The sequence below is a fragment of the Corvus hawaiiensis genome, chromosome 7, assembly GCF_020740725.1.
Source record: "Corvus hawaiiensis isolate bCorHaw1 chromosome 7, bCorHaw1.pri.cur, whole genome shotgun sequence".
NCBI lineage: Eukaryota > Metazoa > Chordata > Aves > Passeriformes > Corvidae > Corvus > Corvus hawaiiensis.
In genome coordinates, this window is record NC_063219.1 from 13,167,130 (window position 1) to 13,193,010 (window position 25,881).

Sequence of the window (25,881 nt, forward strand, 5' to 3'; positions counted from 1 at the left end):
TTGTCCACCCAAGTCTGGAGCAGCCCCAGACAGCCCCAGTCACCCATGCCAAATCCTCAGACAAACTGATTTATTTTAAACAGACTAAACAACTGGAAACAAGACAAAGTAATACCATCATTTCTATCTAGTTTACAGCAATTGTTTAATTGTTTCATATATGTAAAAACAAGAACTTGGCACCAACATATCTGTAATTTTTTTCATTAACACAAATGCAGTAAAAACGATGATATGGAAATGCACAAAGGCATTTCAGTTAAGGCTTCTACAAATATTGCATGTTCTATAATTAAACATCAATTTTGTAAACTTGTTCTAAAACTTTCCAAGAAACAAAAAAAAAAAAAGCTCAGTTAAACTCATATTCCCCTGTGAGGCTTAATTGAATGAAAAGTATTTTGTAAAATAGATAATTAGCCGTAAAACTGTTTATTGTTTTTATATGGCAACCTCAAAACTCATTAATTTAAATATGGATATACTCGGACCCTCCTAAAAAGATACACTGGAAAGGCAAGCCTGGCTTAAAATACTGATCACAGTAAGTTCATTAATTCAATCCCTGCTCAACCATCTAAAAACTACTATATTTCACAATAAGAATTAATCTGGCTCTTGGCTGGCATCACTTTGTCCAAGGGATAGCTGGAAGGCCAATTCCTAGTATTAATGTCAGAAATCAAGCAAAGATGTTATCCAAGTTTTTCCTGTACTAATGTGATGCCTTAGGACACTTTTGCTGAGCTCCATATTTTATGGGCAAAATTATACTTCTGACCATACCAAGATGAAAGAAGTCACGTAGCCGTGCCATTAATAATCTCATCTTCAGAGGTCAGTGATTCTGCAAGCAAACACACAACATCAGGAGAAAGCGTGGTGGCAAACTACATGGGAACACTTCCTGTCTCATCCTTCATCTCCTACAGCCAAATCATGGCAAGAACATCCAGTGCACAACTGAAGGAGCCCAGTACCCTGAATTTCTCCATTTTAATGCAGTGCCAGCTATAATTTAGTTCTAGTTTTACAAAAATACAGACACAAGAGCCATAACCATTTACAAAAGAGGTTAAGGGCTCCTTCCCACAACAAACTGAATGCCTCAGAATCCAGCCAACAGTTGTAGAACATCTTTTAGTTCTTGTAGATCTCTTTTCTCTCCCTGTCAAGATTACCACAGCATTTAAAAGATGTCATGAACACTGAATTTTTGAGTAACTTAAATTTGCTGAATGGACACAAGAGAACACAGGTCCTCAATAGGGCCCTAGTTATTCACATTCCCATGTTTGTTTTGAAGCAACTCAGGTAACAGCACAGAAAGTTAGCACACAAAGCTTTGAAAGCTCTTTGACATTTCCTTTCAAGTCTTATTTGGCTACTCTTAACTTCACTACTAAAAAGTTCAGTAATTCTTCACTGAACTTTTGACAAGTGTGCCCCTTTTACAACCACCCACAGACACACATATTACATCAAACAAGGCAAAATCAACATGTTAAGTAACATATTCAAACAGGTTTGGGGCTTTAGGTGATGTTTTCTTGATAATTGGTTTTCAAACTAGACCTTGTCTGTGTCTACTAAGGAGATCATTTCGTCCTGCAATATATCTGTATTTATTCGTATCTGCAATGCTTTCATTTGCCACTATAAAGGAAAAGGGATGTTAGTTCTCATCAGCAAAACCCACCACCTGCCACAGTTACTAACAGGTCACTGCATAGAAGGTGGATTGCTGCAGAGTTTTTGGGTTGCTTTAATAAGCATTTTCTTGTAATTTTAGGAAGAAGTTTCCCATTCTATCCTATCACAAACCAACAATTTGGCAGAAAACAATCTCCATCAAAACAGGTAGAAGTAGGAACATTTTAAACATCTATGAAGTCCAAGTTTGTTTAGAAATAGCAGTGAATAAAACGACTGCTCTTGCCGTACTAGGGAAGGAGAAATCAGAACACTATTCTTGTGAGTGGCTTTGTAATAGTTACACTTCCTGACTGCTGAGAAATTACAGGACATGGATACATCCTGTTAGCAACACAAAAACACCCTGTTGGATTAGCAGATGTATTTAACTGACCAAACTCTTGCAATATTAAAACTTCTTCGTCTTGTATCTACATCAACCTGTAAGAACTTGTTATCATCAAGATCTTTGTCAAGAGAACTAAATAAAGATTAAAAAAGTGTCCTCTTTTATGGATTGTTAAACAAAATCCCTGTCAATTTAATCCTTTATTCTAGAAAATATTTTTTTATGAGAAATAAATGTAGATCATTTTAAGCTTACTAACTTGGTGGGGTTTATGCTTCCTAACTCTTGTTTTGTTATAAATTTTCCTTAGACTACTTTTGTCATAAGATTTTTTTTTTAACCTCTAGAAAATATTTAATCAAATCAGATAAGCTAATTGCTGTCAGCATTACTAACAAAAGTAGGTTGTTGAAGACTGTATAGCAGTCAAAAAAGCACTGAACCTGATCTTCTGCATCCCTCTAGTGTCTTTGGCTATGTAGGTAGCAATATTTACAAAATTACCTTGACTTTATGCACTAGGGATAATCTGCTTTGTAAAATAAAAAGCAAAGTATAAAAGTTTTCAATCATATTTGGAAACAGTAGCATACATATAAAAAGATCAACATTAAATATATACAATATAAAAATACATTTTTTTCTTTATGAAAATTATAATACATAGCTATAATACACAACATATTGAGCCATCAGTCAGAGCTACAATATTTGCAGATTCTTGTCCCACTTATGGCTGGACTCTGGGTATGACATCTCCCTGAGGAAATTCCTCAATTTCGGAATGAAACATCAATTCTAAAAGAGAAAGGGAAGAATTATGTTTTCTTTGAAACTTTCACCTGAATACAATTCCATTATTCCTGAAAAGCACCCTAGCATTCTCCCAAGCCTCCTGCTTTTCATTCCAATATATAATCAACAACTCTGCAATGGCAAGGGCCACCAATGTTTTTAGAAAACTATTGCTCCCCAAAATTAACAGAATTGGTGACAATGTTAGCAGCTGATCATGTGTAGCACCATCATGCATTCAACATGGAGACTGAAACACAACTCTGAAGTAGACTGAGGGATTGTTAAAGTTCTGAGAGTGTCAGACTCAGGAAGGAAGACTTCTGTTTAGAGGCTTGTTTATTTTTAGATGTCTCTGCTCTGTTTTTCACAGTGTTAAGTTAGCAGCACTAGAACCTGGCTTAGGAAGAATCATGCATGAATGGTACTTGCTCACAGCTGTCACCACGGCACCTCAGGCCTGGGAAACAGCCCGAGGTCAGCAGCGAAGAACTCCTTGTGAAGAAATTGGCTATGCACACCAAGCATCTCATGAAGTAGCCCTTCTGCAGCTCTGTGCACTGAGGGTAGAGTTTTCTCCTGTCTGGGTTCTACCTATACTGCACCTCAGCACAGGAGTGCTTTTTGTCTTGCTGCCTGCACATCCAGCATATCGCCCAGTGTTTGTCAACAGCTTGGCAGCATGGTAGTTACAGTACATGCAGTAATGTGGTTTATCCTCTCAAGTTTGAGAGCCACATGATTGGCTACCCCATCCTTAGCAGACTAAGCTTTCTCTGCTATTTGGACTAAGTCCTAATGAATTTCTCTCTAGAAATTTCTGAAGTGGTGTTCCAATCTTAGTAGGCACATGTAAATACCAAAAAAATTAATCAAAACCTGAGTAAAATTCTGCCACTGGATTCCTCAAGCAAGTCTTTATTATTTAAAACATGGGGTTTAAATATGATTTAAGCATCTATTGTAAATTTTAACATTGAGGACCGTAAAGGCTGCCACTTAGTTGTTTGGGGTTTTTTAACTCATTAAATGAGTTATTAGAAATAAACATAGTAACTGGAGCCAGCTGAAATACAGACACCTGTACATTAAAATTCGAAAGTAATTTGAAGGGGCATGTTGAATCCTCAGTCTCCCAAACACAAATCTGTGCTTCAGTTCATGGTTTTCCTAGGATATCTGTTGACTTTTAAGTTGAAACTTAGGATTTTTATGTACAGCATACCTTCAAGTGACAGGCTGCATGCACTTGACAGGAATGCTGAGTTATGACACACCTTTGGATCCCAGGTGGAACACAAAATGAAGAAGGCCTACTTTCTAGCCAAGTTTCTTCTATGAGAAGAACCTGCTTGCCCTCTCCTCCAGCCTGAGCAAGCACAAGCAGTCCTCATTTGAAGTCCTGTTCTGCAAGCAAAAATCTGACTTTTCAAAGCTTGGGAGTCAAAGCCTACCGCAATGTTCTACTGAAAACAATACTGAACTTGTAACACATTAAGCACTTGCAGAAGGAACATTAATAACATTAGGGACTTTTCTAAGGCATGAGTGGAATAAATACATTTCAAATATTTAAAATACTATTAAAGTATTTTACATTATTTTTCTCTTCATTGAAAAGAGACACTGTGTAATGTTTCAAAATTCATGTTGCTTCAGACAGGATAATAAAGCGTTTCTTTTTGAGTTAATGTTTATAAAACTAAACACAGACACTAACATTCTAAGAAGCATTTGCTGTGGAAGGTTGCTAGGAGATACTTGTTCTTCCTCAGTTACGAAATTTCTCAGAACTAGCTTGAACACCAAATGCAGAGCACAGCACATTAAAAAAACCAACTTGAATTAACAACATTTTGCCTATTAATGTTTCCTACCTTCACTGTGGTCTAGCTCTGGTCGGGAAGACAAGAAGATCCAACTTGTCCCAACTAGAACAGACACTACGAGATTCACCACAACCCATGAATGAACAATTTCTTCCTCTGTACCTGCAGTCCTGGGAAGGACACATCAAACCATCAGCCGTCACTGGTACTTAGAAGTTACAATAATAATTTCAACAGAATATCATCAAAACAAGTTTGCTAAGCCAGATGTGAAAAGAGAGCTACTTGTACCATCATGATGGTCTTGCATTGCAAAGGCCTGGTAAAGAGAACAATTACCAAAGACAGTGACTCAGCTAAGAAACCCCATAATCTCATTGAGAAAGTCCATTTGCATATTTCAACAAAAAATTCCTTTCCTTGGTCAAGAGAAAGAAAACAAAAATCAAAATGCATGGTCAAATTTTACAAAATGCCATCAGTCAACCTTATTTTTAAGCACTTGCTCACGAGTCAGCAAGGCACATGAACAGCGAGTCAGTAAATCTGTGTGGAAGCCAATGCAAGGACTTGTGCACAGATGCTGCAGGGTGGATGAGATAGGATTTTAAGAAGGAATGATTTACACTAGCTGAAACTTTTCTTACTGTTGTACCAGTAACAGGTTATGGTAGCCTAGAGAATCTAGGCTTTTTAATAAACAACTCAACAAACATTTATATAGAAACCCTAAACCCCTGTCCCCCCCAAAACTAACTGCCCAAACCAGCAAACTTTCACGTAAGTGCCTTTGTTCTACTTCTCCTGGTTTACTTTAAAAACTCATGCTACCAGAATTTAAGTCTATTAATAAGTACTCCAGAAAGTAACAGTTTTGGATGGGATCACCTAACATGAAACAATGATTTATATTTAAATGCTAGCTGTGTCCGCTATGCCCATGCATCTGTGGCAGACTCCTTCAAAAACAGTATTGACTGTCTATAGAATGTCCTGCCCTTGAACCCAAAATGGTTACCTCAGTAGGGTCCCACTTCTCAAGCAAAAGAGGTTCTTAAGGTTCCTGCCAGATAACATTTCCAGCATCATTCCAACTCTTGTTTGAGGTACAATGGATTTGCAACCAATGTGACCAAACTCATCCTTGAGTTTTTATTTTTCAGTGAAAATATCAAATACTCAGGACAAGCTCAAACAAAGGCAGGTTCAGAAATAAAATCCTTCACCAATAATTTCTTACATATCTTCAACTGCTTCAGTCTGCCAGTTTGACAAGGGTCCCTAAGTGAGCTATGTTATAATTTACAGAAGTGATTTCTTGTTTCCTACCAGATACTGCCATTTTCCAAAGGTGGTGTGTAGAGGTTGATTCTGTCACATGTCATCTGCTGGCTTAAGGATAAGATAAGAGCCGCAAAGTACACTGGAAGAAATGGAATTAGTAGTGTCAGATACAAACTCACAAAATGCTGTCTCATCATGACATGGTACTAATCACTACATTTTCTTTCCTTTCACTCCACTGCCTCCAGTGACAGTCTCCTCTAATTCATTCCCTCTTCTTTAACATTCCCCTGACACATCAAAGTGGTTTCTGCACTTTTGCAATCCATGAGCTACATCAAAGGTTGCATCTTGTGATTCTGGTTTTTTGTTAGGTTTGTGTTCTGTATTGAGAAATGGAAAAGAACTATCTCACTAACGGCCTTACTAATGCTACTATTGCAAATGCTTTAAAAAATATGGAACAAACTGTTTATGGTCTTTGCTACTATCAACTACCAAGCAAGTAATTTATTCTAAAGCAGAAAATAACCTGGGAGGAAGATTTCACTAAAAAGAGTGTGGAGGAGTTTTCCATTTACCATGTTTTCTGGACAGCTTCCTGTCCACTTCAAGATACTTACAGAAAGCAGCTAGTGCTGCTGCGTCTAGGGTAAGAAAGCCCCTCAGTGCAACCGATGCTTTTGCCAAATCAATCCTGGTAACAAAATCCAAAGTCATTAACATAGCCTAGTAAGACAATCATATTGTTCCTCTAATAAGTATTCTGTCGTTCTTTTTGCAAGGTATTTTTTCTGCTTCTGTAACAGTGTCTTAATATACAACTACATCCCACATATGGCAATGGTCCCCATTATACCAATTCCAAGAAAGACTGAAACAAAGGAGGATGTTCCATGAGGTCTGTAGCTTTCACACTGCAGACTTCCTGAAACAGGGAGAACATGGTGACATCTGTCCCCTCTAATCCTTGCCATTCAGTTCAGTGTCCATGCTAATGTAACTGCTTTCACTGCTTACAGGAGCAAATATGAATAACTTGGGACTCCTCCCTGCCATCCTTCTAGGAAAAAAAGTCACCGTTTTTTCCACAGCACCAACTCCTCTCCTGGCTTATTTTACCTGTAACTAAAAGAAACATTTGTAACATCCATGAATCTAGTCTAGTTTATTATCTTTTTTGAGCTTCTTTCTTTTCATTCCCACTCTTAATCTGTAATGCAGAAACCCCAACTAAGCCAGGAAAACTGTTCACACAGCTATGTTTCAAACTTGACTAGGGAATGGATTCATATGAAAAGCAGCCTGATAGAAACATTTGTTGTTCTCTACCCCTCTTCACAGTCCCACCTCCAAAAAGCAAGTCAGCTCTTATATTTGTTTCACCTCCTGATCACACAAACAGCAGCAGCACATTGAAGCACGGTGCAAGCACTGGACAGAAATGAGTACCAAAGGTCTGGATGCACAAGTACACCCTTTCTTTGTACAGTCAGCCATAAGAAAAATCATTCTTTAAGCATATCAATTAAATCATCAACAGCAAATCAAAACGTGCCATAGAAAGGAGAAAGGAATATCTTATACACAAATTATATACACCTTTCAAATACAAATATATTTTACCTGTCAAAGGCTGAGACTGTACTGATAGACAGCAACAAATAGAACAAACTTTGAGCTGGGTATGCTATTGTCTTATACTGTTCAAGCAGGTTAGAAACCATGGAAAGCTCTTTTCCTGCCAAAATGTAAATAACCACGATGTTCCATACAGCATAACCAGCAAGGAAGCCATGGGTGAAGAGGCCAAACACCCTGAATGGAAGAAAGCACATTAGACCAGTTTCAACATCTTGAATTAGCTACAGATAGAAAAGGCCTATTAATCCATCTGTTCCACTCCGCTTTTCAAAGCCTTTCAGAGATTGTTTCTGAGTGCTTTTTTGATCTAGTTTTAAAAATTATAAGCAAGAGTTCTGCTTCCTCCCTTCACAGAGTGCACCAGAACCTGAGAGCTTAAAGAAAACAAAGATGTTTTGCCTTCCCTTCATTACAGCTACAGGAATCAAATACTTTCACTTGTAGCTGCCTGTAGTTTCCCAAGACCACTGCCCCTTACACTTACACAATGTTCTAACTTGTCCCCAAGGCAATCTTTTCATTATCTTCATTGCTAAGGAAAAGCTTGAGAAGGAAGCACAGGCTTCCAGATAAAAAACCAAAGAAGAAAATGGCTGGTATCTTCCCATTCTCTATCACAATACAACCACCTATTAAAAAAATACACAATGTTTTTGCTGTTACGTGCAAGCTTATCCCCCCAGTCCAATTTCACTCCTCCCTATTTTTCACCAACCAGGATTTATCTTTGAGAACTATCTGAATTCAGGTATTTTTATTCTAGTGATACACGTGATGGGTCAGTCTTATTTTCTAATGCATTTCTGTAGGTGACTAAGATTTTGGTTATCAGCTCAATCTCTTGCTATTCAGATTTTGTCTGAATCTTTGCAATACAGCTTTCTTAGTTACTCTTTTTATAAGCTGTATTTCACAGGTAATGTCTAAACTAGAAATACATTCTCTTGACAACAAATACCAGTAAGAGGACGGATAAACTTTATACCTGTTGCATCCTGAACACCGTTTATTAGGAATATCCAAAAGAAATAAAAATACGTCACAACTATAGAGGAAAGACACTAATTTTCAGGGAGGAAAAAAACCCAAACCAAAACCAAACTCCTGATTTATGTTTATTTACATCGGAATATTTATCTTTCACCTGAAACTTCGGTGCACGGAGAGAGCAACATCTCTAGTAGTCCATGAAGCCTTCACATCCAGAAGTACATTGATGTTTTCAGTGGTTTTAATAAATTCTGCACGGTCAGCTGCCTGAAAACGCCCTGAAAGGATAAAGAAATAAGTTTTAGAGAGCTCTGTTTCCTTTCTTCATAATTTCTCATTAATGCTTATTAGTGTTAAAAAGCTGTAAGCATCAGAATTCCCATTAGAAAAAAATTTTTCCCCACTTCCTGCCCTTTGTCAGCTTACACTGATACAGGATTCCTCTGGTCAGAGTGATGCATCCTGGTGGGCCAGGCTATGGATTTAACAATGTGCAAAGCACTTCGGGAAATTACTCATTGTTCCCTGGGACAAAAAAACCCCAAACAGAACAACAGAAAAACCCCAATACCTTGCAAAAAGACTTCCACTTGAAAGATTTTTTGCAAGTAATCATTTCTTCTCAAGGTACTGTGACAATATTAAGTCAAAAGAGCTCAGCTGGGTACTTTGAAACCTTTTTCACCCCCACCATGGAATTAAAAAATTCAACCAAATATACCAGCACAGCAACACTAGCATTCACTGTTGAAAAACTATCATGTATATTTATTTCCAAATTTTTGTTTTGGAAAACTTTAAAAAAAATTCTTCCTAATACTACAGTATTTGGATTTTAGATACAAGAATTCTTCCTTTAATTGCAAGAATATTCTTAAATTACTTAAATCACTAGAAGAACTTACGATTTTTTTCAACAAACACTTTGCTAACAGGCTGACTAATTCCAGTGGGAGCAGCAAACACAGGCTGCTGATCTGGGCTCTTTCTGTGCTCATCTTCAATGATGTCTTCCTCCTCCACTTCCAGCTCATTGGAACTGTGCATTTCAGCTGGCCGAGGTTTCCTGTTGGCACAGAACACACAATGGGACAGAGAAAGAATAGGAAGTAATGTGTAAAATCCAAAGGCTCCTACGAACATTTAATATGTCTAACCTGACTGGTAAGAACTGATCAGGCTATGACCTGTATAATATTACCCTGTTTATAATTTTAAGGACTAAGGTTCTCATGGAGTTAGTTGACTAAAACTGTAAGATTAATTCCATAAGAGAGTAACAATTAGAACATATTAGAGCAATTGGGGAAAAAATACTAACTCTCATAAAATTAAGATAGTAAGAAGGAGAGAAAGTAGTTCCATATTCTAATTTTTTTCGTGTCTGTGACTGAACTATTAGGCTCATGAAAATGTATTCAGAGCTGTAATGCATCCAGGTATGCATAGAACAAAGAAGTGAAAAAAGTTAGATCTTGACCCTGGAAAGAACTGCACACAGGCTGAATGGTATTGTGGGCTTCAAGATTTTTCATTTTTGTAAAATGACAATGTAAAATGCTCCTCAGCCACATTCACTGTCACAGTTATTCCAAATTTTGAGCTATACTAGTTTTGTCTCACTTTGTTCTTTTTCTCTGTTTGCGGATCACTGTTTCTTCAGCTTCAGGGACATCCATGCCATTTCCATTCTGAAATAGGGATGCCACATTTTGCTGGGTAAAAGAGGTCTCAGAATCTGAAGATTAAAAAAAAATAACCCAACATGAAAGTTTCAGAGCTTTCATAAAAATGGAAACACATTCACCTAAATACGTAAATAGTTATTATATAAAAAGAGTGGCAAGAAAAGCAATGATCTTCTGAGCTTTGAATGATATAAAGTATTATATAATTTCCAAAACACTATTGCCATGATTTTCATGGAGGTTTGTACCCTATGCAATCTGAAACCAGAAAGTGAAACTCTAAGCTACCACTCACCCAGAGATTACTTTCAGCTGTTTTAAGTAAAGAAGCACATGAAATGTTTTAAACCACAATACACATTGTCCAGTCATATTACTGTGTTACAAGTTTTATTTACTGCTCTTTCCCATCTACAGCTATTTCACATACCAGTAGGTACTTTCTTCTTCTTGCGTTTCCTCTGAGGAGGGGCATCAGGAGGTTCAGGAGTCAGGGGCTCGCTGCTTTCAGACTGCCGACGAACCGCTGCTTGCACAATGCCATCTAAAAACCATATGAAAAGATTCAGCAGCCTGAATTCAGAGCCACTGAGAAACAGGCAAGAGAAAGCTGCCCTTTCCTACATTGTTGCCCAGCTGAGAAACAACTGAGATGAAAAATGCATTGGCTAGGAAATATAGGAGCTGGGAATCAGTGACGAGAAGCAGAAATAGACAAAGGTATTTCACTGTAACAGTTTCATGCTCAGGAGGGAATTTAAGTACCCAAGAAGTAGCACAATTCTCATTTGGGCATACAGCAGAGGACTGCCTGAAAAAAATCCACCACAGGGAAGAACTACACCTCTATATTTCTCTTTTCTATGTGCAAAGATTATAATGCAAGGAAAAATTAACAGTTTATTACAAGGTGATCCACACAGATATATGCTAAGGCAAAATGGCATCACATCAAAGGAAAATTTAAATGCTAAAAATACAGCACAAGAATAAAGAAGGTGCAGAACAAAACCACAGAAGGATATTTACTCCAGTCTAAGACATGAATTATTATACTTTGGAGGAATTATATTTCTGTGAGAGGTTAACATAAATTCATATTATAGTGCAGTAGCATCAATTTGCATGATCAGATGCAGAAAGACAAAATTACTTCTCCATTTTACATCACACATATTTTTTAATAGCTCTTTCAAGGACTGCAGTTTTTATGGTAACAACTGAATCTGTTTCCACTTCAAGCTCAGGCTTACCCACCTTTTATAAACCTTTATTGTGCTAAAATGCAAAATTAACTTGCAATAAATTGCAAAGTAATGGCAAAAGTCAAGGTGTACTTTGCACCATCTTTCAGCTCACTGACAAAAACAGTAAACAAAACTTAATCCATAGGATATCCTGCTAGCAACAGCTCTACTTGTTGTATTTAAAGTTCTGTCAGTGAGGCCTCACTTTTAAGCAAATAAAGGAGGTTTACTCATCAAACTTTTACATGGACCCATGTCAACTGTTTACAGAAATCCACTAGATCCTATCAAAATAGATCAGACTTACAATCTTGCTTAAAACAATATGTTTGTTCTGCCGATCTGTTTCTTGTAAAAATACAAAGCTCTGATGCTAGTCATCTTTGAGAATCAGCTCTTCAGTGATAATGGAGTGATTAACTTGTGACTTTATTTGGCCAAGAATTGAAATTGAGTCAAATTGCTAAACGAGTTTCATTTCAGTTCATTCAAAAATTCAAGTGCTTAATACACTCAGCATAAGCAGCTTACAGCTGGAAATGACTATTTAATGAATTACGCAAAGAAGCTAGAAAGGAAAAAATAGCAGGAATAAAAGAACAGTTTTCAGTCTTGGAAGGACCTTACCTAATGGAGTCTTTCCTTTGGGTTTCCTTTTTTTGGGACGACTCAGTGGAATTTCATCTACAGAACATAAAACAGAAGTATGGGTGCACAGGAAGGAGAAACCTCCATTTCCTTTTTTTAACAGCCGTCCTATTGCAAGTTAAGAAATAGATTCTTTTTTACAAATTATGACGTTCTTTGTCTTTTACAGGTAAAACGACAATTCACCAGTTCACACAAGGAGGAGGAGTACAGAAGATGGTAGGAAAACAGGGTAAGAAATCAGGGTAAGAAGTCTTATGTGCAGCAAAGGCTCAATACACACACGCATGTGCGTTAAGTGATAAACTGAAATACTCTGAATAATGCTCTGAAAAATAAACTTACTGTTTAAAGCACAGTAACAGTTCAGTTACCTTAATGGAAACAGCAAACATTAAAGAGAGCAAAGAAAAACGACAGTTCTAACAATGGCAGCACAGTTTAAATAATCAGCCTGCATGTAGGAAAAGGCTCTATCTTTAAAGAGAGAATGAGTCGCACCAAAAGGAACTACTAATGTTTGTAGTTCTCTTTAATAACTCACCTTGGTTTCCACTTCGTATTGAAGAAGAAAAGTTGTTGACGAGCAGTGTAAAAAGATGAAAAGAAAGTTAATTTTGAATCAATTACAATTCACAACCGTGAAATTTCACACTGCTGCTTTTATGGTTCATTTTCTTATCCCCGCTCCTCTTTATGAGCAGTTGTGTACAACGGGTTAAGGGTACAAAGCAATCAGCAACATTCAACACTTGTTAGTGACTATGCACAGTTTCTTGATTGCCTAGCTGGGGATCATATTAAAAGCTTTAATCACCTGGCTAATTAAAACTTGTCTTACTGCCTGATATATAACAAACCAGCAAATGTTATGAAACATTTGAGCCCATACATCACTAAAAAGACACTATCTGTCGACAATCATAAACATCGCATTTATTTTCAGGTACTTTGAAGGAATTCTGAAGTACCATGTCATAAAAAACTATATAATTGCTTTTCCTTCCACACTGAAAAAAAAAGCCCAATTTTTTCTCTATGCTACATCAAACTAATAGATACCTATAACCCTGTTAAAGAATATCTAGTCTAATTGCAGAAATTCCTGTTTTAAAGGATTTGTGATTCAAATAAACTAAAGAACCCAAAATAAAAGAAAGAGAGAGGAAGAAGAGTAAAAAGGACAACAATTAAACTATACTAGACATTAAAACCGGAATATTTATCTAAAACATTTTAAAGGATTTAGCTCTCATAAGTATTAAAACTGAGGCAATATGGTAAAATTTCTTGGCTTCTGTAAAACTTTTAAATTCCTTGCATTCCTTGTAAAGCATTTTGGGACAATAAATTAGCAAGAGAAGCAATTTTACTACTCAGATGTTTATTAAACTTATTTCTCTTAATGTTATTACTTTCAAAATCTGCAGTACAGCATCATGATCAGTTCCACAGAATGCAATGATTTTACCTTGGCACTGGAGGAAGGGCACGAGGCGGGCACTGAAAGACAAGAGTGACAAAAGTCAACTTCTGTCAGTATGAAACCACCTCTCAGAAAACAGCTTCAGATCAGAACATCCAAGGTATGTTTTGCTCTGTATGCCTCCTAAATGGCTAAACATTCCTGATGGAGATGTTACATAAAAGCAGGCTCTTTTAAGATGCTGGAATAATATGCCTTTATCAGAGTTCTGACAGGCACTGCAGTAGGAAACTACAGCTAACCTCGGCTTGTGAGGCACAGCTTGCATTTCAGCTTCAATAATTTTCACTTTTCATGTAAGGTACCGCTTTCATTAGAAAGCTTTTTAGTCCTTCTATTTAAATATCAAAATATTGCAATAATTTAAGTATTGAGTATAATTGTAGAGTACACAACATGAGCTAAGTATTTTCTATTAATGAAGATGTAAATTCAGAACAGTAATAAAAACAATAAAAGGACGTAAGCTCACTTATGAAAATACTTTTAAATATTATAAAATAGGAATTTTCTGTATAATTTTGAACATATTTGCCAGCAGGTCAAGCAATTAAAATCTAAAAGTATCTCCTGATAATAATCTGAAACTGAGCTCGTACCTTTCTCTCATCTAGAAAAAGGAGTTAACTTTCAGATTTTGTACTACACAATTATATTGAAAGAATATACACATAGAAGTATTTCCCATGCTCAGAAAATTCAGTTAATACCAGAAATAAAAAGGGCTGTAAGACTGGTAAGACTCAAGGATCCACAAACTTACCACTTGTTTCTTTCCCATATCATTTGAAGTCGTTCCCTGAAAGAGGCACTGTGAACTGGTCTATGCTCCCCCACGCTGCTCACATTGAACCTCAGCTAATTCTGAACTAAAAATAAACTTCAGGCAGCCAGGATTAGCTGGATGTGAACCTTCCTGCCCCTGGGTCAGGACCCAGAACTACACCCATTTGAAACAATGGCAGGTTGTTCCACAACAGCAAATGTTACTTGCACTAAAAAAACCCGTAACTGCATGCTGGTACAGGTTCCTATATGCAAATTTTACATTGGTTTGTTTACCCAAAGCAAATGAGATGCCTCATGCAAGGAAGGGTTTGTAGGATTAGACCTCAAATCTCTCCACTTGGATTTTGGCCATGCTGAAGACTGACAGCAAGTGCCATTTACACAGGTAGAGAACTGCACACCCTAAGTGGCACCCAGCAAACTGGTGGGGACTGGTCTGTTGCTGCCTGTTCTGGCTGGTAAAAAGCTGTAAGTATCTCCACACTGGTCACACTATACTGGTGCACTGTAAGGGAAAAACATCTTGGTAAAGGTCAGATCTCATTGCTTTTATTGTTTCCAACATTCTTGTGGCAGTAAATATTAAATGTTTAAAATACTTGTTATTTAAAAAACCTAAAAGCTAAAAACCCCATAAAAACAAACAAAACCTACAAACCTTTTATACAGCATTCACTGCCTGTGCCATAGTATGTCTGTATTGTATAATACCTCTCCATTTTATTACCGTCTACAAAACAACTGGGAAGTGCATTGACTTCTGTATCATTTATTCCTTGCAACAAAGGAAACCACATGCTAGTAGCCAGCGGTGAATACTCATCTGTCCATCCGTGTGACAGTCCCTAGCTCTGCCACAGAGCTATCAACTTTGGTCTATTTCACAGAGTCTGAAGTAACTCACTCCAAACTTCCTAGAAAGGGTGAGTTTGGGGACAGGTTCCCATGGACATTTTGTTATTGACAGAAGAGCCGCTGAGTGCTCTAATGTAGCCAACGGTGCTCCCGAAACCGAGACTCCCACAAACCAGGCAGCCACTGCCTCAGTCAAACTCTGTGTTTGCACACCTGAGCCAGGCCACAGGTGGGACGCACCTGGAAACTCGGGGAAAAACGAACTACCCAGCCCCCCGGCTGTCCATTCCAGGATGCAGAGCAGAAAAGGTTTAAATGTCCTCGATGCTTTAAAAACACTGAAGCAGCCTTTACAGATCTGTTAAAGCTTTGCAGATTTTCTTTTGAGAGATTTATATGAAAAAACACGAGGAAATGCTCGCTTGCCTCCGCAGCAAAGATGGGCAGAAACGTGTGACCCTGCGGCCGGTTACATCCCCCCTCCCGCGGGATGCAGCAGGGAGGGCACCGCCGCCTCCGCAGCGGAGCGGGGATGTAGGAGCCGCGCTATCAGGGTGCTCCGCTACCAGGGATCTCCGCTCCCGGAGATCTCCCCCCCCCCGCGTCGCCCTTCAGCTCCGCCTCCCCGGAGCAGCGGCTGCCGGGGAGCGCCCCGCCACATCCCTTCAGCAACAGCGCTCAGGCGGGCCAGGCTGCCACCGACCTCCAAGCCCACAGCCGGGCCCCCCGCGCTGCAGCCCCACGGAACCGTTCGCGCCCCTCGCCCGCTCCGGCCCCCCCGCCCCCTCACCGCGCTGGGGCCCGCCCGCCGCGCCGCCATGGGCCGCGCCCGCCCAGCTCCGGCTCTGCGGGGAGGAGCCGCTGCTGCTTCCGCCCCGCGCCTGCGCCCCCCCCGCGCCGGGAGCTCCGGCCTCCCGTTTCCTTCTGGCTGCGCCTTGTCGCCCGTGGCTCGCTCAGCTGAGCCAGCCCAGCCCCCTCGGCACCGAACGGGAGGTGTCGTCTCTCGGGCTGCAGACAAGCAAAAGCAAGGGAGAAAGGGTTCTAAACTAGTTCAGCTTGTAGCCATGGTCACAAACTGCTAAATGAAGTTCTATACAGTAATAGGAAAAAAACGAAACCAGAACAAAATACCAAAAAACCCACCAAAAAAGAAGTAAATAACACATGGAAGAAAGGCAAAGAGAAAGAGTCGACAAATGCTGGACTAGGCAGAAGTGGGGAAGCTGGTCGTGGACCAGCAGCGCAGAGCTGGCTACTGTTTCACCCTCCGCCAGTACTTAACCCTCGTCAATGGTATGTTGGGGCTTCGGTCTCTCCCATTTTAACTCTAAAGAGGGAATACAAGCCCTGGCTCTAGAACAAGCAGGCATCCTGAGGGCTGTAATATTTGACTTTAAATAATCTCTTTCTAGAGTGCTTAACTTGGTTTTGTTGATTTTCCTCCAAGATTAGGTAGGCTAACAAAATAACCATCTGTGTACCCAGGGAGCAAAACAACTACAAATCTGAGGGAAAGAGAGTGAGGAACTTAACTTGCCACAAGCATTTTACCCTTTGATGAGGAGAGAATGCTACCACAGACCAAAGCAACAAGAGAAAGGGTTTCTGACGATTTTCCTCTTTGGTAAGTCCACGTTCTGCCAGTTTGTACTCACTTGAGTTGATGAAACAGAAAAGATACATTACATGTATAATGAAGATAACTGGGTTTTGGAGTAATTCATGTTATGCCAACACCGCTCCGATCTTAAAAGGTAAAAATTATTAGCAGCCAATCTAATCTATTGATTAGAAACCAGTACCTTCATAAATAACACTCTGCTCACAGACAGCATGCAAAAAAACCACATTCTGACTTAATTTCATTTGTAAGGATGATACCATTTCAGAATGTAGAGGCATCACAGTACCAGAATGAGCATAATACAAAGAAAGGAGCTTTCTGAACTTATGTGTAAGTAAATAATGCAGATACATGCAACAAAATAGATTTTTCTTTATTCTTGTAATTGAGTGCTCACAATATTTCCTTTATTTTGGTACAAAAGTGGATGCAACACAGAACATAGTATGATTATATCTCCCGTAGCAGCTTCTTTCCTAATCCTCTTCCAAATCCCTCACTTACAAAGATAAATTCTTGCGATCCTGACATTAGGATTATTCTTGAAGTAAAACATAAGCTGTAATCTTTCTGAAGCTGCCTGCTGCTCAGAATTAGGGCTGAGTGTCTGAGCATATCCATACCGCAGGGACCCACTGCGGCTCGACCTGTGCACGATGTACTGCAGACAGCAGCTGCGCAGATGCCTCTTGTAAATTGTCATTCACAATCACTTGATCAAAGAACTGACCAAACTGAGCTTCCATTTTCTTAGCCGAATCTTCCATCTCCTGTAAATCTTCTTCCTGTGAGACAGAGTAAGTCCAGAAAACTTCAGTGTTGTGTAGAGAAACATACCTGCACAGCATCTGCAAAACAGCTTGGGCCACATAAACAAGAGGTCAATAGATAATGTCAGTCTACTTTATTTCATTTACAGTTTGCTGTAATAAAGTGCACCTTCTACAGTCAGTTTCAGATCTGAAAAACAGAGCTGCCTGCCATATGCTTCCCAAGGAAGTGCCTTGTGTCTCAGTATGCTCCATTTACCTAAAAAAGTTATTCTAATGATGAGTGATGGCAGAGAATGTTAAGGACTGGAAGGCAAATCTACTAATGCTTGTGGTTTTATTCCAAATTTTAGTTTATTTGGCCAGTGTCCATGTTACTTTCTGTCACAGCAATCATGACTCATTTCCACATAGTTATAGACTGAGGTCTCCAAAACGTTAAGATGCTAAATTTGATTATGATTTGTGTGGAAACAATTGTGACAAAGTGCTGTATATATTCTAAATACAAGGTATGCATTTCCTGCAAGCAGGATCTGTGTTTTATCTACAGAACTTAGCATAGGATTGATACTATCATTAAGCATACATGAAATAATAATACATTCTTATAACTGTGAAAAAATAATTTATTAAATTACTGAAGGAAGCACATTCCAAGTATTTCAATGCAAACAATAAATATACATGTTGATTCAAATACTGGCACAAGGCAGCTAATTAAAACAAAAATATGCAATATACCTTCTCCTTTAAAGACATTTTGAAGCAAAATGCCTCAGCCCCCTAGATACAAATTACAACTCCTATGCTTCAAAGCCAATCGGGGGAGGGGGGGGGGGGAAGAAATCCCAACAAAATCTACAGAAAAAGGTTTAGATTTGATCCTAAAGACATAGTAGTATTTTTTTAAGAGTTAACATTATAGCATAATAGAATACATTATGTTCTAATAACAGAATCTCAGATTAATAAACTCAATCTCTTTTATTCCCAAATCTCACCTTGAACTTCATGTTCACATAATAATCTGTAATGATCCTGGCATTTTTACGAGTCTGCCTCATGCAACCTATGCTGGGTGGCTTGATGAATATAATGTAGGGCTTTAGCTCATGAGTCCGGGCTATTTGTATACCCTGCAAATGAAGAGTAAAATGAAGTATTTCAAGTGTATTCATCCCAGTTTTACTCCCATAAAAAGCCATTTGTTTACAACATGCTTTTATCTCCAGACCTAGGAGACACCTTTTTCAGGAACACTTACTTGAAGAAGATCTCACTAATAATCCCTGGACCAGACATTGTTAAGCAACTGTAGCATACAATCACTTAATTCTGCTTGGTAACCTTATTAGGAGGTGCTTTCAATACCAGTGAATGATGGAACAGTGTCATTAACAGATCTCTACAATCAACCACATTAAAGATGCATTTGAAACCTGTTCTTTTTTAACTGCTAGGGAGCTACTTTTGGAAAAAGTACCTCTTTATTGTTCCACACTGGAAGAAAATATCCTGCTTTCAGAACTCCCTGTACTGTGTAACATTTCCTAATGCTAGTAAGTATTGTTAAATTACTGCAGGGAGTGGAGGGAATGGGAAAAAAAGAAAAGCAAAAGAAAATCATAGCATGTAAAATTGGTCAAGCCACCAGATTTAAAATAAAGTATGTAACTCAGCACTACTTCTGCTACCTCACTGCTCTTACTTCAAGTGGCAAAATTACATATCCCAAGTCCCAACACCCCACGTTTTCCCCTTTGCTTAAAAATGTAACAGAAGAAACCCAAGGACAGTTTTAGATGTGAAGACTAAGGTGTGACCTAATCTGCCTCTTACAGCAGTTTCAGTTTTTGAGTAATACCCCACAAATCTTGTAACTTAATTTCTGTTTTAAGCAGCACAAAACCCTGCCAGCCTAAGGCTCAGACACATTGGCTCTGCATAATTAGAGGGAAATATCCAAGAATTACTGAGTTACGGTGTCGCTCTTTACATTCAGTTAGAGGAGATGTTGAAACAAAGCCCAAACACCTCCTAAGTACTAAATATGCAAGTAATTCAGAGAAGGTTAGCAGGATTTTGCTAGACACAGCTCTAAGTATCTTAGATATTTACAAGCGCAGGCTTTTATTAGCCTTATCTTTATCAGCAAATTCAATGCAAAAATAGAAGGAAAAGTGAATAGCATCTAAGTGAAAAAGCAGGTTACTAACAGCTGTAACTTCTGGAGAGGAATAAAGGCACAAAGACACACTAAAATTTTCAGCTTTTGCTTGATTACTTTTAACTGTTGCTGCTTTTAGCAAAGGGTGTTCTGAGACTGCTAACAGAAGGACAGAATTCTCAACTAATAGGGCTTGGAGGAGGAAGAAATCCCATGCTACAGCTCTCCATGTGAAAGACTAATCCTTATTTTAAGTAAGTATGAAAACTCATTTCCATACCATCCAAACTGATAATGCAGCTGCTGGCTTGGTAAAAAATGAACTGTCAACATACTTGTCACTGTAGTACCACCACCACCCCCTAAGACACATGAAAAGAATAATCTATTATTAATAAGCACCATACGGTAAAGTGAAAAGACAAAGCAACTAACATGTTCCAATGGCTCAAGAATGTAGAGAAAATTATTTTTCCTTCCAGAAGATTCCCTGCCCCTTTACCACTCACCTGTGGCTCTAAATCTATTACACAGATCTTTCCTGCATCAAGGACTGTTCGCACTGCATCAATACTGGTACCATAGAGGTACCCTTTGTATTCCCCATATTCCAGCATTCTGCAACAGTGGTGAGGAAGAAGGAAAGTGAAAGAATATTTGAGTTTCAAAAAGGTTCAATTTAAAGGTGAAATCTTCAATTATAATCCAGTGATCAGGACTGAATGATCATAAAATGCAGTGAACACTGATGAACCTTCACACCTTTGCTCTTCCCTGCTACACTGGGCATAAAATCAAAACCATTACAGTTCAGTGTCTCCAAAACATGCATTTTTTACTCATCATGGTTTTATGAATTTTATGATGAGAGGTTGTGATTTTACTTGTCAATGCTTGTCAATTACATACTACAAATAACTTCTTAAATCTGAAGATCTCAAAGCACTTGGCACAGCTCAATGAGTGTAGCTTCTGTGGTGCTGAGCTGGTCTGCCTTAGATTATTGATGCATAGAAAGGAGCAGACACTTTTGAATATTTAGCCCTTACAGTTCAACTACTCATGTGTCATCACAGCAGAGATCCTGCAATGGAGTCATAGGTCAGGAACAGGTGGGATTCGCTACTAAATTTTCAAAAGCAGTCTGGTTTCCAGGAGAGTTAGACTTATAAATTACAAGCACATCTAATGAGCTCAGAACTAGAGAGCCCATGTTCTTTTAGAAGGATTCTGAGATTAATTGTGGAGGAGCTATTTGCAACTATATGAACACAGTCTTGGAAGAAATGGTCTCAAGTAGTTTGACCCAGATTTACACCAAACATACACAATAAGAGTGGCGGAGCCCAGACTTGGGACCTAATTACAAAACTGTATTTTCTTGGATCATGCTGCATTTTAAGTAATAAAAATGTAATTCATCTCTCCTACTCACCTGTGGCTATACACCATGTTTTCAAAAGTTTCCTTTGATACGTAGTGATATTCACGACCATTCATTTCATAACTTTTCTGAACACGAGTGGTGTCTGAAAGAAGATATAACAACACACGCAAAAAAAGCAGTTGCAACTAAATTATTGTAACTTTATAAGTGAAAATGAACTTCATGAAGAACTATCAATCAGTATTTTAATAAATAATAATATGAGTTATTTCCATACGTTAATCCAGAGCAAAAGCCCCATATACTGTAATGGTTTGCCAGTGACAAGTCATTGAAAGTTATCAAAACACAACTGTATTTCTTGGAATGGAAGGGTAGTTTAATCCAAATAGTTGTGATTCAAAGCAATCAGGAACTGCCTTGGAACTGGTTGCACAACTATTTTTACTCCTCAGAGGCAAAAATTTTTAAAGTTCATTCAGAAGAACCCCACAAGCTTCCCACACTTGCACCTTCCCCATATCTGGGATCTTAAGCACAAAGTCCTGAATTTTCAGCTAGCTTCAGTTCCCTAATTTCCAGTTTGGTTATCTAAATTACAAGAACCAAATAAGCAGAGGTAGAAATAATTTCAGTTGTTACGTCAGAAGTTAAGCTGCATAAGTCTCATCTGAGACTAGAAGGCTAATAAGGAAAGCTGCAAAGCCTATTAAGCACCAACTTCTGTTGTCTTCATTCTCATATCTGAGCACTTAAACCTTAAGAGCTTAAAATATCTCCAAGAAACGTTCTTTTTTTTAAATCTAGGAAAAGCAAACATCAAAATTAAACCAAATCATGCACATAACTTTCACCTTCATAAAGCTTTTAATGGTTTCAGAGGCTGGAACTTGAAAATACCTTTGGCTGATTTGCTAAAATGAGATAGATAGTATTTTAAACTAACCCTTATGAAAGCAAACAATACTGGCTTTCAGTGGAGCTGAAGAAACAGCCATAGAGCAAAGAGTTTATGAATGCACAAAGTCAAGAGGAAGGTACTTGGCATTTCCTATTCATGTTTGGATTGGGGTAGTGGAGGAAAGAGGAAAAGCATTACATACGAGGTGTGGCACTTTGAAACTCTCGTGGGTTACTTGTGATAAGCCTTCGCCGTAGCTCATTCACACCAACTCCTGCAGGACCTGGAAAGTTGGAAGAGCAACTAATATTACTGACAGGGTACAAATCACTCCCCAGCAATATAGCCATACCCAGGAGGCAACTCAGCAGTACTATTTTAAAAGAAAACACTTACCAAATACATCTAGACTTAGGATAGTGGATTTGCCTTTACTCAGTTTGCTTTATCAGGACAATAGAACAGTGCAGAACAGCAGCTTCCCTTCAGTCACTACAATTAAAGTCTCCTTGAGAGCCTGCAGCCCACTTAATACAGTATGTCCTATAACAAGCATTATTAAAGGCATCTTTCTATACTGTCCATGATTGAGATTGTTCTAGTCTGGAGTTAAATACTCTTATTACTGTCCTATTTATGCATTTAACACTGGTTGTAGAAATGCCTCCATGTAAATATGTTTTCTATTAAGTTACAAATGTTTTCTCATCATTTTCAGTCCCAGCTGAATATAAAACTGAACCACTTCCCTAATAAAATCCATTATCAAACAGCATTTGTAACTGTATGGCTTCTTCTAAGGACTCTATCTCAAGCAAAGAAGATGATACCTACATTAAACTTTAACCTCAGTAATGGGGCCAAATTACAATAATTCTTGAAGTGTTGCTTTGAGAGCTGCCTACACAGTCAGCAACCACTGCAATCAGCAGCAGGAAATCCCCGTGGGTCAGACTGTGCGTAACTGTTTCCTCTCCTCTGGCAGAAGAGGGTGCCATTTGCCTGTGAAGGTTGTTAACCTCTTACCCACAAGGATAATCAGTCTGTGCCGGTCTGTTGGGTGCCGCTGGTACCTGACCACCTCTTCATAGGGAGCTGCCAGGGTGCTGTAGCAGCTGCTGGGGCACCGGGAGTAGCAGGACTGCTGGTTGAGCCGGGCCTTCCTGCGACACAGCCGCATGCTTCTGCGGAATCCAGCTGCAAAGGGGCAGAGGCATCAGTACCAGAAAATACACCAGAGATGTAGGCAACTACTCCTTTAGCCAAGAGGGCCTCTTTCTAAGCCACAGAACATACTACCTTTTTTGAGCTTTTTGCCAGGCGAAGGTTAGTGAATTTCATTGCTGCCCTTGATACGACAGCTTGGTAGAATCTCTGAGCATTAAAGGACAGCTAGAGAGTAGGTAAAATCCCACTGAAAGTCATCTGAAAACTAGCCCAGAATGAAAGACTTCCAAAAGATCCCCAAACAGGCTGAAGGAGAAGTTTCTGACTACTTGAGGCATCTCTAGGGAACAGGTGAACTTTTTTTGATAGTGTAGGTGGTTTGCTCTCATGAGGCAAGTCTGGAACATTTACTCCAGCCTCCAGAATGTGTATTTTAAAGGTCACTATGGTTTAATAACCACAGGGGTAGCTTTGTTGCTCCACTTGACCATCCAACTCTGAAAACCTCACCTATAGGTGTACTTTTCTAATGAAAGCCCTCATGATTATTCTCAGTGGATGACAGATATTACTTTTGAGAAAAATGAATAATGAAGTCAAGTTTAAATAGCAGTGGCCAAGTCTCTGTAGAAACCTAACAGGATGAAAAACTTAAATGGAGAGATTGAGCATTATTAGGAGGAAGGAGATTTCCTGAAGTTTGGAAAACAGAGTAAGATTGTATTCCATTTAGTAAGTCTTTAGGTGATATAAAGAACAAAGTATTTTATTTAACTTAAGACAAGCATTTAATCTAGATCAAGCTGCAAAGATTTTACTTATCTTTAGTCTTGCATACCAATAAAGACTCGTTGACCAAATTCACCAAATTCTTCCTCTTCTAGAATACAAAGAACAAATACTCATGAAATAAAAAAGAACAGGGAAAGCTTAAAAGCTAGATGGCTAACAATTATTGCTGATCCCAGGGAAAAAAGGGGTTTCAGTAAATATGTGGCAATATGATGCCTAATATAATTTTAAAAGCATGATACTCCATAATATGAAATACCAAAATATTTCACATGACCAATGATCAATTCAAAAGGGTCATTGTGAGAAAAAATAAAAATAGAAAGTCTTGGTATTTTCTAAATTAAATTTGAATTTTAACATTCTATTTGTTTCATTCCTAAAATATCTAGATACCAGACAATGTTTTGAAATTGAAATTAATGCAAAAAAACCTCCACATAATTTAAGCTTTTCAGGTGAAATCTTTCTTACAAGCACTCCTTAGTTAAAACAATAACTAACAAGTCAGCAGCTCAAAATCAGAAACAAAAAATTTGTAACTCAGTTTCTGCCCCATACCATGTTTGGAAAATGCAACTTGTGTGTGCTCAGATGTTTCAGGCAAAATGAAAACCTGATTTTATTATTTATTTTTTCTTCATTGGATCAGTGATATTTGTGCTCCAACATGTGAGCCTAACCAGTTTCCTCCAATTCTTTTTGTCCTCATTCTCATGCTGTTCCTCATAAAGACTTCACTATTCAGGTGAGACTTCTAAAACTCTGTATGTATTTTTTTTTATTAAATTTCTCATATAAGGCTCAAACATACCAATTTTCCAATAAATCAATGTTCAGAAAGTTTAGAAACTATTTGAGAAAGGTGGTTTGAAAACAACCAAGGAAAAAATGGTGCCAGTGTTTAGTTTTCTTTTCAAAAAGAACTCCTTATTTTCCCCTAATCACGCATGTAGTTATCCAAGCTGTGTGCTCCCTTTACTTAGGCCTTGTTAAAGCAGGAGTGAGATACAGAAGACACAGGCATGTCTTTAAAAGCTGTATTCGTTCCAAGGAAAAACATTATGTTCATAGCTTTGAAATGCTTTTAGCTCTAGACTCTTTGATTTACAGTTATCTTATAAGCATGGAAGTATTAAAACAAAATTAGATGCATGTTAATTGCTCTTTCACATCTATACACTCTTCATTACTTGTACCTTTACAATACAGTTTTATTCCTGCATTTCTATATGTACTAACAACTAGTTTATGACTATGGAAAAAGCTGCTTGGCACAAAACTGCTCATTCAGGGCAATGTTCAGAGTACTGTTCAGCTGACACATGCCCATATAATTTCTATCTTCAGGTCTCTTGAGTCATCATTCAAATATGTTTAAATATTTCTGCTTTATCTACACTCTCCTCTATGGTATGGAGTGCAGTGTAGAATCCTACAGGGAACAAGCAATTCAGCTACTGGGTATTGCAAGAAGAGTGATAGTTCCTGGTAAAGCAATAAACAGATAAATTCTATTAGCTTACTGCTTACAGGAGACAGGGAGAAAACAGTTAGTGTTACCTTCTTTAAGCTCCTCTGCACATTCAGATAGAGACAGACATAAAACAATTAGTTTTGAGAAGACAGTCTATACTATGATTAAAAAAAAAAATCCAACCAGCATTGTCCAACATATTTAGGGAAGGTAGAAAACAGGTACTGCAAACATTAGAATATGCTTCTTTAAGCATGAATTCTCAGTTCCCAAAGAATGCAAGACTCAACTGCA

At 38.3% G+C, this 25,881-nt stretch overlaps 2 protein-coding genes and 1 long non-coding RNA gene across 18 annotated transcripts in view; 1 reads left to right on the top strand and 2 right to left on the bottom strand.

The window, feature by feature from the left end:
- LOC125328353 overlaps positions 1 to 25,881 on the top strand; it is a 31,026-nt gene that overhangs the window by 782 nt on the left and 4,363 nt on the right. For 2 of the 3 annotated variants that reach the window (XR_007204677.1, XR_007204676.1), the window contains exons 2-5: positions 12,339 to 12,401; positions 13,600 to 13,755; positions 16,785 to 16,923; positions 20,008 to 20,117. This is a non-coding gene — a long non-coding RNA (uncharacterized LOC125328353). The remainder of the gene's footprint in view (positions 1 to 12,338; positions 12,402 to 13,599; positions 13,756 to 16,784; positions 16,924 to 20,007; positions 20,118 to 25,881) is intronic. The other variant, XR_007204678.1, reaches the window with a different exon arrangement.
- On the bottom strand, positions 129 to 16,134 carry TMEM237 (transmembrane protein 237). Of its 2 annotated transcripts, none has more exons than XM_048308868.1 (13): positions 16,090 to 16,134; positions 13,641 to 13,672; positions 12,714 to 12,724; positions 12,149 to 12,205; positions 10,705 to 10,818; positions 10,210 to 10,324; positions 9,492 to 9,652; positions 8,741 to 8,864; positions 7,579 to 7,770; positions 6,576 to 6,649; positions 5,998 to 6,091; positions 4,717 to 4,838; positions 129 to 2,842 (listed from the first exon to the last, which is right to left on the bottom strand). In XM_048308868.1, exons 1-13 carry the CDS (start codon positions 16,117 to 16,119, stop codon positions 2,775 to 2,777), a joined length of 1,194 nt encoding a protein of 397 aa, XP_048164825.1. In that variant the 5' UTR covers positions 16,120 to 16,134; the 3' UTR covers positions 129 to 2,774. The 2 variants fall into 2 exon arrangements, with proteins under 2 accessions (XP_048164825.1, XP_048164826.1); XM_048308869.1 differs by lacking the exon at positions 16,090 to 16,134 and adding an exon at positions 14,419 to 15,624.
- MPP4 (MAGUK p55 scaffold protein 4) overlaps positions 17,276 to 25,881 on the bottom strand; it is a 28,946-nt gene continuing 20,340 nt past the window's right edge. For 10 of the 13 annotated variants that reach the window (XM_048308867.1, XM_048308866.1, XM_048308858.1 and 7 more), the window contains 8 exons: positions 25,674 to 25,688; positions 24,157 to 24,198; positions 23,178 to 23,348; positions 22,354 to 22,434; positions 21,299 to 21,392; positions 20,373 to 20,481; positions 18,698 to 18,832; positions 17,276 to 17,708 (listed from right to left, as the gene is read on the bottom strand). In XM_048308867.1, coding sequence (XP_048164824.1) covers positions 17,517 to 17,708; positions 18,698 to 18,832; positions 20,373 to 20,481; positions 21,299 to 21,392; positions 22,354 to 22,434; positions 23,178 to 23,348; positions 24,157 to 24,198; positions 25,674 to 25,688 — 839 coding nt within the window. In that variant the 3' untranslated portion in view covers positions 17,276 to 17,516. Of the gene's footprint in view, positions 17,709 to 18,697; positions 18,833 to 20,143; positions 20,226 to 20,372; positions 20,482 to 21,298; positions 21,393 to 22,353; positions 22,435 to 23,177; positions 23,349 to 24,156; positions 24,199 to 25,673; positions 25,689 to 25,881 lie in introns of those variants that run through there. The other 3 variants (XM_048308863.1, XR_007204675.1, XM_048308861.1) reach the window with 3 other exon arrangements.

What these genes read in the sequence shown, in the direction of transcription:
- TMEM237 (XM_048308868.1), bottom strand. Translation starts at nt 16,119, where the DNA reads ATGGCGGCGCGGCGGGCGGGCCCCAGCGCG. An exon ending in GAAGAAGAAAGTACCTACTG is followed by an intron (nt 10,325 to 10,704) that starts GTATGTGAAATA and finishes TTTAATCTTCAG; the next exon opens with ATTCTGAGACCTCTTTTACC. An exon ending in ACAGTCTCAGCCTTTGACAG is followed by an intron (nt 6,650 to 7,578) that starts GTAAAATATATT and finishes TTTTGTTACCAG; the next exon opens with GATTGATTTGGCAAAAGCAT.